This window comes from Mustela putorius, unplaced genomic scaffold (assembly GCF_011764305.1).
Source record: "Mustela putorius furo isolate JIRA1106 unplaced genomic scaffold, ASM1176430v1.1 tig00003899_pilon_pilon_pilon, whole genome shotgun sequence".
In the NCBI taxonomy this organism is placed as follows: Eukaryota; Metazoa; Chordata; class Mammalia; order Carnivora; family Mustelidae; genus Mustela; species Mustela putorius.
In genome coordinates this window covers 15,206,799-15,221,743 of record NW_025422048.1, presented here as the reverse complement: position 1 = coordinate 15,221,743, position 14,945 = coordinate 15,206,799, and the positions used below count along the sequence as shown (strand labels likewise).

General features: G+C 44.7%; 1 protein-coding gene across 1 annotated transcript in view; it reads right to left on the bottom strand.

The window, feature by feature from the left end:
• MAP7D3 (MAP7 domain containing 3) overlaps positions 1 to 14,945 on the bottom strand; it is a 53,376-nt gene that overhangs the window by 30,881 nt on the left and 7,550 nt on the right. The window contains exon 3 of the mRNA XM_045068196.1: positions 9,532 to 9,720. Coding sequence (XP_044924131.1) covers positions 9,532 to 9,565 — 34 coding nt within the window. The 5' untranslated portion in view covers positions 9,566 to 9,720. The remainder of the gene's footprint in view (positions 1 to 9,531; positions 9,721 to 14,945) is intronic.

The window sequence follows — 14,945 nt, the reverse complement described above, 5'->3', positions numbered from 1 at the left end:
ATCCAGACTGTGACGTATTCTATGAAACAACTGGCCTGGATGCTTCAAAATGTTATCATCAAAGATTAAAAACAAACATTGGAGAGTGTTTTGGATCACAGGAGACTAAAGCGACCAATATTAAAGGGCACCTGGGAGGCTCAGTTGGTTAAGCATCTACCCTCAGCTCAGGTCATGATCCCAGGGTTCTGGGATCCAGCCCCAAGTCAGGCTCCCTGCTCTGTCAGGAGCCTGCTTATCTCTCTCCTTCTGCTTGCCACTCCCCCTGCTTTTGCGCGCGCTCGCTCTCTCTCTCTCTCTCTCTCTCTCTTTCAAATAAATAAAAAAAATTTTTTTTTAAAAAACTAGATTTTTAAAAAATAGCTTTAAAGAGCATTGATTATTGTAGCAATGGGGAAAATTTAAATAGGAACCATGTATTAGATAATTAGATAATTCATTTGTTCATTTCAAAGGCGGAATCACTCAAACTGTCATCTGCTCTGTGCCTGGCACGTGGCGGGGGGAGACAGGAAAGGAGCCCTGCCCTCCATTGATTCTATGCTGATTATTCGATGTCAGGGTCCAGCCTTAGGGGTTTTCTTGGAACTAGAGCAGCTCCCTAAGGAGCCCCCACAAGACTGTATATTTCTCGGAAAAATATTAGAACTAAAGGGCATCCGTTTGGGTAGAGTGAGTCTAATTCTTCTGGGGCCAACCCAGACTCAGCTGGGAAGGAACCCAGGCGGCTCCTCTCCTCCTGTGTTTGGAAAGCGTGTAAGTTCCCCAGTGAGCAAAAAAAAGAACTGGAATCCTGCTCACTTTTTTCCCCCTTGGTTATTTTTTCCCCTTAAACCTGACACCAGCAGGAAGAACATTCAGAAACCACAGGCACAACAGGTCTAGAATTCGTCACATTTTTTTTTCTATCAACCATGAAGTTTTTAAAAAAATGGAATTCACATGTAATAAACACTCGGCGGACTGCCCGAGTCTAACAAATTTCCACTGCAACTCCCACCACCGCGGCACTGTACTGGGAGTTTTAAGCTTCATAGCCATGAGATGGCTCTCCTCTCCATCCCTGAACTACCTGTCAGATTCGCCCGGCAGGCCCACAGTGGAGGCACTTGGCCTTTCATTTCTGACTCTTACTTCCCATCTGTTGCAGCTTGGCTGTGATGCCAGGGTTGGGGGGGAAAGGGGGGGTTTCATTCTGGACTCATCTCTTGCCAAATCTATTCACATTTTCCTTTCTTTCCCCAAATCTGCACTTTTCTTCCCTCCTAAGCTACAGGCTTACCTCAGGCTCTGGTCATTTCTCAAAGCTTTCTCAGCTCTGGAATTCCCACCCCAGGAGCACCTTCCACCCACCCATGCCACAACCCTTCACAGCCACCCCTCCTCACTCCATCTCTCCTCCTTTCTCTTTGCCTGGAGAACTGGGGTGGCCTTGCTCTGTGTGCCCTCTCCTTTTTAGGGAGTCCCTGGGCCCTCCTGGGGTGGTCTGGGGGGTTGATCATCATGGCCTAAGCTCACCAGGGTGAAGGCAGTAAGCTTCTGAGGAGAGGAAGAAGAGGTATTTCCCTCCAAACTGGAAATTCAGATAAACCTCCGAGGGGAAAGGGTGTGGTGGCAGTGGTGGCCCTCTGCTCGGAGCATTGGGTGATGAGTCTTGGACACTTAGGGGAGATAGTAAGAGCTGTCATTTATCCATTGCCTACCCAATGGCAGGCACAGTCCTAAAGGCTTTGCACTGATCCCTTCATTTAACCCTTATAGTACTTTTATGAGACAGCTTCTATTCTCATCCTCATTTTACAGATGAAGAAATAGGCATGGGGAGGTTGACTAACCTGCCCATCCATGGTTAGCACAGCCAGCAAGGGGCAGAGCCAGGACCCAAGCCCACGTATGTCTACTAAGCCTTCCGCTGTGTCTCCCAGTTTACTAGGTGCTGATCTCCAGTCCACTCTTTACTCCTAACCCATACCTCCTGCTTTTCATTGATCCAGTCCTCCCACTCAGGCACCTGAGCCTTTTCAAAGCTACACTTTCTATAGTTAGTAGTCTTACTACACCTCCCAACTCAAGTGTCGATAGCTGTTTCTTAAGCCTTTAATAGAATTGACTCTGGACGCCTGGGCAGCGGAGCCGGTTAAGTGTCTGAATCTTGGTTTCAGCTCCCGTAGTGATCTCGGGGTCCTGAGATCAAGCACTGCCCCGGTCGGGTGTCAGCCTCCAGGCCCAACACACAGAGCCTGCTTAGGTTTCTCTCTCCCTCCCCCTCTGCCCCTCCTTGCCACAGGCTCTCTCTCCAAAATAAATAAATGAACTGTTAAAAATTTTTTATTCAGGGGCACCTGGGTGGCTCAGTGGTTTGGGCTGCTGCCTTTGGCTCGGGTCATGATCTCAGGGTCCTGGGATCGAGCCCCGCATCGGGCTCTCTGCTCCGCAGGAAGCCTGCTTCTCTCTCTCTCTCTCTCTCTCTCTCTGCCTGCCTCTCTGCCTACTTGTGATCTCTGTCTGTCAAATAAATAAATAAAATCTTTTAAAAAAATTTTTTTTGATTCAAACTCTTGAGTAAGAAACCATTGTAAATAGGTGTTTAATATAGGTCTTACAGTGGAGACCCGTAGGTCTCCTCTTAAACAGCTTTCTTCTAGAAAGACTCAGCAAAATCAATAAATGCTGAGTATTCAGGACTGGATTCAAAATACACGTTAAAAAAATGCATGTGTAAAGGGAAAGACACCACATCTCTTGTAGTCTATCTTGCAATGAATGTTGGCTGAATGAATGAGAGCAAATACTAAAAGCTTCTATGTACTGGAGGAAGAAATGAAAATATTCTGGATGGCCACTGGGGTGGGGGGGTGGTTTGAAAAGATCTAGACTTAAAATTATTAAAGGGCAAGTAAATGTCCTCATTTTTCCCCCTTAACTTCAAATAAGGTAGAGCAAACATGGGCTGGGTCTTCTCATTCTAAATACAGGCCTTGTAACATAAAGGAAGCTTCAGAGGATGCCAAAAAGCCTAAAATATCAAGGAGTGCCCTTTACAGACACTTAGGAATTTCTAATAGAGCTAAATATTGGTGAAATCCAGATGGGAGAAAATGGGAAGAAAAGAGGAGTCGAGATAGTTTATTAGAACCCACATTGTCGGGCCTCATTCCCAGAGTTTCTGATTCTTTAAGTGTTATTAGTTGTATAACATATAACTCTAAGGAAATATACTAAATGATGTCTAGTGTGATGTCAAGTACACCTGAGTACCTAATGTTATTTCTCTTTGATGATAATAAATCTGAAAAATTCTAATACAGACCTAGTGTCTCCTAGTTCCTGATTTCCTGATCCTTAACCTTTTTTTTCTTTCTTTTTGTTTTTTTCACTAAGGGCAGGCAGATGCTTTGCCCTAGAGTACATTGAAAGCCAAGGTATTGTCATGGCAACGGCGCGAAGCATCACACAGGGAAGGGCATCACAGTGGAGGGAGGAGCACCTCACAGAGGGAGGAGGCGTGGCCGGGAAGCCTGAGGGAGGTTTGTACCACAGTCTCCTACGCTGGTCTCTGATACAACACACAACATACTCGGTTTTCCCTCGCTTTCTCTCCATCCCACAGCACACTGTACGCACATATGCACCTACATTTTAAAAGGAGCTAGTTGAATGACCGAGGGGAGAAACATCCAGATCACACACAGAAAGTGAAATGCAAAAGCCATGGAAGGAATCTCATGTATATTTATATATCGCTCTTCGTTAATCATCAAGTTTTATCTGGGACTACATACTATTCTAAAAGCTCTTAGGTCTTTAAGATTTTGAGACGTGGGGCTCCTAGCTGGCCCAATCTGTAGAGCTGCGAGTTCTTAATCTCAGAGCTGGGAGTTCGAGCCTCACTTTGGGGGTAGGGTTTACTTAAGAAAGAATAAAACCATTGTCAGTGATTTAAAAATTCCATCCTTGGGGGGCCTGGATGGTTCAGTCAGTTAAGTGTCCAAACCTTGATTTCAGCTCAGGTCATGATCTCAGGGTTGCGAGATCCAGCCCCATGTTGTCCTCCTGACTGGGTAAGGAGTCTTTTCAAGATTCTCTCTCTCCCTCTACCTCTCCTCTCTCCCTCTCTGAAAAAAAAATCCATCCTTATTCTGGCTATTCTTTTTTTTTTTAAGATTTATTTATTTGACATAGATCACAAGTAGGCAGAGAGGCGGGGAAGCAGGCTCCCTGCTAAGCAGAAAGCCGGATGTGGGGCTCCATCCCAGGACCCTGAGATCATGACCTGAGCCAAAGGCAGAGGCTTAACCCACTGAGCCCCCCAGGCACCCCCCTTACTCTGGCTCTTAAGAATTTCCCTCTGCTGGAGTTGGGGGGGGAGGGCTGGCTCTACTAGTTACGAGCGTGTGACTCTTGATCTTGGGGATATGGGCTTGAGCCCCACATTGGGTGTAGAAATTACTTCAACATTTTTTTTTAAATCTTTAAAAAAATTTCCCTTTGCAAAATTCAATTGTCAATGGGCTGATACAGTTGTAGTGGAAAGTCTACACTATAAAGCCCATTGTTCCTTGAGGGCCAGCTTGCAGATCTATTTAGAGAATGTGTGCTTTCAGATTTTAAAAAGGGGGCTGAGAGTACAAGGGAACCTTGTGTGCACACTCCTCAGGCCACGTGGGTCTAGCGGAATGCACACTTGCGCAGCCAAGAGCCCAGGCAAGTTGCGCCACTGGGTTCTCATCCATGTGTGTGGCTGGGGTGAAGGACTCAGCAACACAGAGCAAACCTTCAGGGCCAGGTTCGCTCAACAGCCAGCCCCTCCAGGCCCCTGAGGAGTGTTTTCAGAGAAGACTCTTAGCGTGGATGGGGCAGAGAAGAGAAAGTACAGGTTATCCCTGAGGCCAATGGGTACACAGACCACAGTTCTCTGTTCCTCATGAAAGACACACACCCTTGACTTTGCTTTTCTGTAGTTTGTAGATGTTGCTGTCAAGATAGCCACAAAAGGTGAGAGCTAGGGATGACCAGCAAGGTCACAAACTTCAGGCCTTCACTTTGACTCCAGCTCCTTTCCCTGCACATCCGTGAAAGGCTGTCCAGATAATCTTTTGGGAGGAAAAAAGTGACAATTCCTGATCTGGTGCTGGAACCATTACGTAATCCAGCTGGAATTTGCCCCATATCCTCCCAATGAAACGGAAAAGGGACACGGGAGGGAAACAGATTGAGATATGGCTACACTGGCAAAGGCAAGCTTAAAAGGATGTTGAACCACCATGATTTTTGTGAGGGGTCCAATGAGTTGGTCCCTGTCTGCTGCTCCGGACTCAGCTCCCTCCTGGGAACTCTTTTTTGCAGCAGCAGAACTGGGCAAATACCTTGGCTCTCAGGCCCCTCCTGACTCTTCCCCACCTCACAGAGGCAGGATTCAGATTCGGGATAATCTGATTCCAGAGTTCTTGAGCTTTCCAGAAGTAGCAGGAGCCAGAGCAAAAGAGGGCCCCTAAAAACACTGCCTGGCAGCCTAGGCCAAGGGCAAAAAAACCCAGCAAAATCGAATCACTCTTTGAATCTGGGAGTGGACGACATGGGAATGGGGGAGTTGGCCAAGGGCCAACGTAGCTTGAGAGGCTTCCCGGAAAAGTTGCTCTTACAACAAGTGTTACCCTCAGAACTCTGCATGGTGTTCGGTAGAGGGTTTGTGCTGTTATTGATATTATTATGCCTGGGGATGATTAATTCGACTAAAACGTACCCAGGAGGAACTAACTAGTTCTTTCTCTGGGGGGAGGAGGGTGTGTGCCAAATCCTGGGATACAGCAGCTAAGTCTGACTTCAGAAGGAAGGTGTGAGAAATACAGCACTGATTTCAATTTTAGTTCTGTAGAAATATTTGGGAAGCCTGCTTGGTGGTGTTTTCATGATTAAAAATGACCCAGTGCGTGAGCTTGACAGGAACATGGGCCACAGCAGGCCAGACATATGCTTTTTCCCATCTCCATATGTTTCATTTATATCTTAATCCACGGCCTGCTGGGGAAGAGCTGGGTAGCATAGCACTTTGGGGACCACTGTCAGTTGGTCTCATGCTATTTTCCTAGCCTATGGTATTCACACATCCTCCACTATGAGCTGGAATTTGGCCCTGGGCCTGTGGAATTGCCATAGGGCTGACTGCAGGGGAAAGAAAATTCGAAATGTGAAATGAATTTGTTCAAATGTGAGTCAGGGATGTGTTCAGTCTGTTTATAGAAGGAGGAAATGACATTTGAAGAAAATCGGTTCTGGGAGAAATGCTGTCATTATGTAAGCTTTCAAAATTTAGTAACTGACTGGCTAGGAGAGTAACAGATTGGCTAACTTGTAAAGTACCCAAACATGACCTTTACCCATTACCGTGTGGTGGCTTGGGTCCCAGCCCTGCCACTTAGACTATTCAATGAAAAGTCTAGGTTTTTGCATCTGTAAAATGAGGGTAAGAACAGTTGCTCAGTCAGTGAAGTGTCTGACTTCCACTCAAGTCACGATCTCAGGGTCCTGGGGTTGAGTCCTGCATTGGGCTCCCCGCTCAGTGAGGAGCCTGCTTCTCCCTCTGACCCTTGCCACTCCACTTGTGTTCTCTCTCTCTCTCCTTCAGTCTCTCAAATAAATAAATCTTAAAAAAAAAACCCATTTTGTTGATAGAGAGGATCAGGTACAGTTCTCAGTATGAGCTCAATGTAAAATAGTAATAACAACAGCTAATATCTTAGAGGCAAATATCACATGCTTTTTTCATGTTGTCTCACTTACTCTTGACAGGCTACGAAACCAATAGAATACCATTAATACCATTAATAATGACAATACAGCACACAGCACAGATTGGAATAGATAATTCCATGCTCTCTAATCCATTCACACCCACACCTTCCACTACTGGGTTTTCATTTGTGGCCAGAAGGCGGGAGATGTTTCACAAGGCAATAGAATAATGAAGATAGGAGACCAAGAGAACAAAGCATTTTGGAGCTCAAATGCTGGAAAAGGGGTTTGCAGTCAGAGCCAAGCAGTGGCCAGGTTTTCAGACAAAGAATAATTGTGTGTAACTATCTAACAAAGAGGCTTGTTTGGGGAGAAACAACCATAGGAATCATCCACGCACTTGAAATCTTATAATGAACCAGAAGGGTCACTACCCTTTATGTCTCTGTTCCTCACCCACCTTCCTTCTCTGTTTTCCTCTGCTGTAAGGGGAGGAGAAGGCCTTTTCTAGAAAGGGGTAGGGTCTGGTAAAATACCACCCCCCGCCCCCGCATCCCAGAAGGACAGCTTGCACTTGTGGGACACAGAGTGTCTCTTTCAGGGCAAGATTATTTTAATACTAACTGAAACCAAAGCAGGTTCAAATTTCCCTTCGGCCTTGAGGAGGTATCAGCACAAAATTTTGACATTTTTTGCTTACCCTGTCTGTGCATGGTTCCAAATTCTTTCTGACTACATTTCCCACTCCCCTTCCCCTAACCTCTGCCAATTCTCTGGGTGTGGGAGAAAGGAAGCGCTTTCAGTCTGGTCTCCAACAAAAGTCATGGAAATACGAATGACAGTAATATGCTATTTGGAATTGTGTATTGTTTCAAAATAGGAAAGTCAGTTATATTTTTCTCCGGTGGCATTTTGCGCCATACTTTTCAAAACAACAAGTTAAGGAACACTTTCAGGTGAGCATTCTGAGCTAGGATTCCTCAGAAACACCAGAGAGAGAAAAACTTAAATGATGACTTATTTGCTAGCTCAAAGGCACTGGATTTTAAGAGCTTGAGATTTAATCCTTAGTCAGCTTCCTCTTTATTTTGCAAAGAAAACAATTTAGAGGGAGACTTGTCCAAGGTCACCCGGCTAGTAAATGGCAGAGTCATATGTTTTAACACCCCATTTTCAAAATTCTGTTATCTTTTTGTGTGTGGAAATTGACAAAATGATTAGTTGCCTCGAGGATTAAACGGGATATAAAGCAGTGTTCATAGCAGCTGCACAAAACTGAATGAACATATTCTAGCCACTACACATTTTCCTTCCTTTATATTCACATCCACATATATTTTAGGTTTACATAGTTGTAATGTTTGTGTCTATGCCACATTGTGATCTTTTTTTCACTTAACACAGCCCGCATACTTACCATTTTGATGTCTGAAGAATGTTCCATCTGGTCGGTAGACTACTTTTTTTTTTAGACACTTTACCATTATTGAACATTTGGGTTGTTTTCCGTTTTTTACCATTATAAATAGTGGGACTTGGAACAATCTTACATAGCTTACCGCCCTCCCACCCCTGTACCCCTTTTGGTGTTGTTTCCTCGGAATATGTTCTCAAAAATGGAATGAGACACAGAAAGAGCTCTCAAACCAGATTGCTCTCCAGAGAAATACCACCAGTTTACTGTGTTTGTGTGTCACTAGTGACGAGAGGCTATATTATTGCAAAAAAAAAAAAAAAAGTGGTTTAACTGTTCTGTCTAGGCATAGAAAAGGAACTTGAGGATTCTTGCCTGAAACTTCCTTTCCCAGCAACCCCTCCTCCCCCCAACTCTCCCCACCCCTGTACTCTTGGCAGTGATCATGCTTTCCTGGCCTTTTTCTGACTTCCTCCTCCTGTTCAGTGTCTTGGACCAAAAGTAAACGTGCTAATACAGAACAGGATGAATAATTTCTGTATTAAAATCTAAGAAAAGCCTCACATGGAGTGTGACATCCCAAGGGCTTCACCAAATCAAAGGAATGCCAGAGGTTCACTTGTGAATTTCGATCACAAACAAAACAGCGATCTGGGTTTTGAAGAAAAGCCTGCCATTTCAATAAGAAAATCTAACTGTGGCTCTATATATTTGTGGGCTTGAATTAAAAACTTTCAGCCCTCTGGGCTTGGGGTGCCTGTTCTGACTTCTGTCACTTACAAATTGTCACTGATTCAATAACAATAAGTTACATTTTTGAGTGTCAAGGCCCTTTGCCTCCATGCGGCATCTCATTTAATCCTCACAGCCATCCTTGGAGTGAACACTATTATCATCCCTATTTTATGAATGAAGAAATACAAGCTTAAAAAGAGTCACATGGCTAGGAACCACCGGAGCTGTGACATGGATTCAGGTCTGTTTGACTCCAAGGCCTTTGTGCTTCCTCTTGTCCTGCTTCTCACGCTCTCATTTATGACATGGTGACTTACCTGCCACGCTGACTCCAGTGTTGTTTCAAGGATTAAATGAGACCAGAATCCCCAAGTGCTTTGTAAAGAGTAGACAAAACATCGTATAGATGGGTAGGCATTTTATCAGTGTCAGCCATTATTATCACTTGGATTTAATTTAGCTATGGTGACTCTATAGGACTCTACCAGGCCACATCACCTAACCCAGCCCTACACTTTCTGGAGAGACTTAGTGGTTTCTATCCTAAGAACAACTTCTGTGAAATGGGTCTCTGATTAGAGTTACCCTATGCGATCTGCAAACACAGTGTTCTCCAATCGTGGGGCTCTGCAGAGGAAGACAGCACTCACCTGAATTGGGGGGTTTTTTCTTGACCTTTTGCATGTTTCCAGTTGAGTTCAATGAACTAGACAGGATGTGGTACTCAGAGACTCATCTTCTGAGCAAGCCCGGCTCTCCACCGCAGGTCTTATTGCAGTGGGCGAATGATGTGGTTAGGGGGTAACAACGGAAGGAACCTCTGTCTCTCACTTGTTTTCCTAAGGAAGAGACCTGGAGTTAGACACACAGTTCATCTCCATACCAAATCAGTGACTGTTGGGAAGTTTTCCGTTTTTTACCATTATAAATAGTGGGACTTGGAACAATCTTACATAGCTTACCGCCCTCCCACCCCTGTACCCCTTTTGGGGTGGTTTCCTCGATATGTTCTCAAAAATGGAATGAGACACAGAAAGAGCTCTCAAACCAGATTGCTCTCCAGAGAAATACCACCAGCTTACTGTGTTTGTGTGTCACTAGTGACGAGAGGCTATATTATTGCAAAAAAGTTAGCTTTGAAAGGAGCCTTGAATTCCTCTGCAGGAGCCTTGAATTCCTCTGCCATTCCTGATTTCCTGAGGATGGCTTTACTGCTTTTGTTAAAAAAAAAAAAAAAAAAGCATGTGTATGTCGTATGTACACATACAGACTCTGTCACATGCCTCTCTGTCCCTTACACACATGGTCTCTAATTCTGTTTTTTTTTCCTTGTATTTCCTGAAGTCATCTCTACCCCCAATGTGTGGCTTCCATTCATGACCCCAAGATCGAGAATTGCATGCTTCACTGACTGAGCCAGGCAGGCGTCCCTGGTCTCTAATTCTTGTAAAATCCTAGGAAGTCGATATTATTATTATTACGGCCTTACTACAGATGAGGAACTCTGGCCCAGAGAGATGAACTAATCTGCCTCAGCACGCACAGTTGCTAAATGAAATCTTTGGGCAATATTTACCTCCCCGAAGAAGGAAAGTGGAAGAGATTGGGATGCAGAGTTAAAAGACTGGAGCTCTAGTTCCTACTTTGCCACTTCACCCTACACCTATGACCTTGGCTAGAGCTGTTTCATCATCTGCGAGTTAAAGGGTCCTACTCAGTTCTTGCTTTGGTTCTTTTATGCCCCCCCCCCCACGAAACCTGTATCATTATTTACGATTACTGGTTGTTCAGGAAAATAAAATAGAAATAGAAACAGACAGTATGGCGATGCTCCAAAATCAAACATGAGATAGAGATCCTACCAGGGACAATAGACCCTTTTTCTCTTTGACAAAGCTAAGTGTTGCTGCCACCTAGTGAGGAAAAGGAGCATAGCCTCCTTGCAAGGTCTGGTCTTTCTGGTCCCTGGGGTGGCCTAGGGAAAAACTAGGAAAAAATCATTCCATTGACCAAATAATTTGTGGGACTTCAGATATGCTAAACTTTATGGTGTTTCTGCAAGCTAGTCTCTACCTTTAACTAAAATGAGATTAGGAGAGGGGCGCCTGGGTGGCTCAGTTGGTTAAGCCCCGGACTCTTGATTTTGGCTCAGGTCATGATCTTGGGGGTCCTGCCATCCAGCCTGGCTTGCTCGCAGCTGCGTGCTGGATGTGGAGCCTGTTTAAGAGTCTCTCTCCCTCTCCCTCTGCTCCTTTTCTCTCTCTCTTAAAAAAAGATTAGCTTTAAAAACAAATAAATAAAATGAGGTTAGGAGAAGAGCTTCTCTGGACGGTATTATTAAATGTACGTGTGACCCATCCCGGTCCTCCTTCAAATGTGCGAGTTATTGTGTTGTTTCCCATACCTCCCCCACCCCCACCAGCACCTGTAATCCTAGAACGCTAGGTCTGAGCAGGAAAGAACCACCCTCAGAGAATTTCTAGGGCAACTCATTTCATAGTCCAGAGGACAAGTGTTTTGACCGAGGTCACACAGGTAGTTAACGTATGCAGCGGTGACTGTAGACCGGTCCCAGAATTCCCAAAGGTGGTCTGAAACCCACCCGGAAGGGACGAGATTAAATTATTTGCAAAATCACCTTCCCAGGAGAATAGCTCCCAGGCCCGCAGCAAGGTATGGAGATGGAATCAATGATATTTACATATTAAACAAAGCCAGAGTAGTTCCGGTGGGGAAGTGGGGGTGGTCAGGCCGGAATCCCCCACCCCAGGAGCCCTCGCTTACCGGAGCTTTAAGCTCAACAGGGTGCTCAGTGCGGAAGGAAGTGCTCCCCGGGACTCCCTGAGGCCTCCAGCCCGGGAATCTCAATTTCCGGAGAGACCTTTCCCACCCTGGGAGAACTCCCAGAACGTTCTCAGACGTGAGAACTGAAGCAGTGGTTCTTGCAGGCCAGCCGGCAGCCGATAGAATGTATTTTAAGCAGTCAAAAGTTTTTATTTAGTACGAGTCCAATGAATCACTTGCAGCCAAACCACGGGCGCCTCGTTGAGCGGATCCACTTACTCTCTTCTTGGCACAATCAACAATCTTTTTAATAAGCAGACTAAAGTGGCTGACGTCACCAAGGGCACCCATTGAGTCAGGGGCTTTGCACTGTCTCCCATTTACATCTGACAACAGCCCAATGAGGTAATAATTATTATGATCCTCATTTTACAACCGAGTAAGCTGAGGCTCAGAGAGCACTGTGCCCAGAGTCCCTCAGCTCACCCTGATGTTCTCAGCCCGTGATCACTACCCCGCACCACCTCCTCCCTGCCACCTTGGCCTCGGGTGATAACAGCCTCCCCTTGGGGAACTGATCCACAGGCTTGGTAGGCTGGTTGCCTGTAGGGGGAGAGATTAGCTCGGGAAAACATTTTCCCTAATTAACAACAAATGTTTGCTGGGCTCAGGCGGAGGGGGAGACAGACTGTAGGAGGACAGGTGATTAATTAAGGGGAAGAATTTTTGATTATCTGTTGTTTCAGCTTATCAGAGCAATTGCTTCTCTCTCTTAACATGGATAATTAAGAACTGACTGCGTAGTTAAGTGGGGCAAACCTTCCCCCGCTCACATAAAATTCTCTTTGGTAATAGGCACAGAATTATTCATTGAAAAGGATGGACTTTCTTCCAGTGTTTGTTTTCAGGTATAATCCCGATCTCCTCCGATTAATTTATCAGTTAGGTGAAGAGCTTCCTTAAACAAGAACATCTATCTAGGGGCGCCTGGGTGGCTCAGTGGGTTAAGCCTCTGCCTTCGGCTCGGGTCATGATCTCAGGGTCCCGGGATGGAGCCCCGCATCGGGCTCTCTGCTCGGTGAGCCTGCTTCCCTCTCTATCTCTCGCTTTCTCTGCCTCTCTGCCTACTTGTGATCTTTGTCAAGTAAATAGATAGAATCTTTAAAAAAAAAAAAAAAAAAAGAACATCTATCTATCACTCCTCTATATGTAATAGAGGAATTACATCTCTGTAATTTGAACAATAGTAATATTACTCTCGCCCCTCCTTTCTCCACACTTTTGACTTTTGTTGATTCCTTGGGCTATGAATACATATTAAGGCTTAGATAACATTTTATGCTGTCTCTCTATAGCTTTTTTTAAGGCAGAGAATAATAAACAAGGGCATTTGGAAAATGTGAACAGGAAACAGTTGAGCACAAGTTGAGAATGCTGTTAAAAAGTGAGTCGGGGACCAAAGGAAACTTTGTGTTCAGAAAGAAAAGAAGAAGCCTTTTTTTTTTTTTTTTTTTTTTAAGATGCCTTGCCTCTCGCTCGTGTCTAGGCCCCATGCACCAAGTCTGGACTACAAGGAATTTTCAGCTGTTTCCTGAAATAAACCCAAGGTATAGGACCACAAATTTCACTCCTGGGGTTGAGATCTTGTCTCATATTTCATTAAATCCCACCCCCCGCCTAGTCTAGCCTAGTTTTAAAATGTTTTAGCTAATATTGAGTGAGTCAAAATGCAATCAGGTTTCAGCCTTCAAGAATCAAGTTGCTTTTTTCTTGTTAAGCAGCAAAAGAAATGAGGAACTATAGAGACTTGATTTCAGAGCGTGAAGGGGGGGCTGTAAAGATAAGTGAATGTTCTCATCCTATTTTATATGAATCGTAAGTGTAATAATGCAGCCAGCCATGGCATGGGCAACTCTGCAGTGGCTGGTTATAGCCAGCTTCCAATCCAACTGTCTACCTGTAGGGTACAATTCACGGAAACAACTGTTCAATTAAAAAGAGAAAACTGCTGTGTGCGCGTGCGTGCGCGCGTGTGTGTGCACGTGTGTGCATGTGCGTGTGTGTTGTCTGTATGTTTAATCCAGACAAGTTAGAATTGAAAAGAATTTTTAGTATTGAAAATCGTTTTTATTTTTTAATTGTTTTAAATAATTTTTTAAATTATGTTAGTCACCATACAAAGCATTTTTAGAATTAGGACAATTCTCACTACCAGAAGTCTGTGCTCAACTTACGTACTGTGGTGTGTGAGAAGTTCCCTAAGACACCCCTTTGTCTCCCTAACGCCCCCCTGCCTTCCACCTACAGCACGTGACAGCTACTTAAACCAACGCCCCCCCCAGCAGGGAGGTGAAGATCTTGTCTCTTGGTGGCCTCTGGTAAAATCATGCATTTGGAAAGAAGAGGGTAAAAAAAACAAAAACAAAAAACACCTGAAATCTTGGCAGGAAGCAATTATTATGTGCCAAGCATAATGCTAGCAAACATGCATATGAAAAGATACTCAACCTCATTAGTCATGAGGGAAATGCAAATTAAAGCCACAGTGAGATTCCACTGCATACCCGATCAAGTTGGTTAAAATAGAGACAAAGCAAAACCAAAACTGATACTATCAACATGCTGACAAAGATGCAGAGTATTTGGATCTCTTGAATATTGCTGGTGAGAAGAGAAATATTCAAGGAGAGCAAGATGAAAATGTGTACTAATTTGGTCTCTTATCTAGAATGGACCTTTGGCGGTGGCTAAAATAAAGGATTGTTATAAGCAGGTCCTGACCAGGGCTGTAGCTAAAAACACTAGTGGCTATGTATTATGTAGTGACTAAATCATTCAGAGCAAAATGAAGAACTCTGGAGAGACACTTAAATTCCTGGTCTCAGCCTGAAACCTGTTCCAAAGATGGGGAGTTTGATGTTCTTTCTATTAGAATTACTTCTGGAAACCTAATTTTTTTCAAGATTCTATTTTTAAGCAATCTCTACACCCAACAAGAGGCTCGAACCCACAACCCCAAGATCAAGACTCGCCTGCCTCACTGACTGAGCCAGCTCGGTGTCCCTGGAAACCTATTTTTTAAAAGATTTTATTTATTTATTTGACAGGGAGAGAGAGATCACAAGTAGGCAGAAAGGCAGGCAGAGGAGGGTGGCAGGTAGCAGGCTCCCCGCTGAGCAGAGATTCCCGATGCAGGGCTCGATCCCATGACCCTGAGATCATGACCTGAGCCAAAGGCAGAGGCTCAACCCACAGAGCCACCCAGGTGCCCCTGGAAACC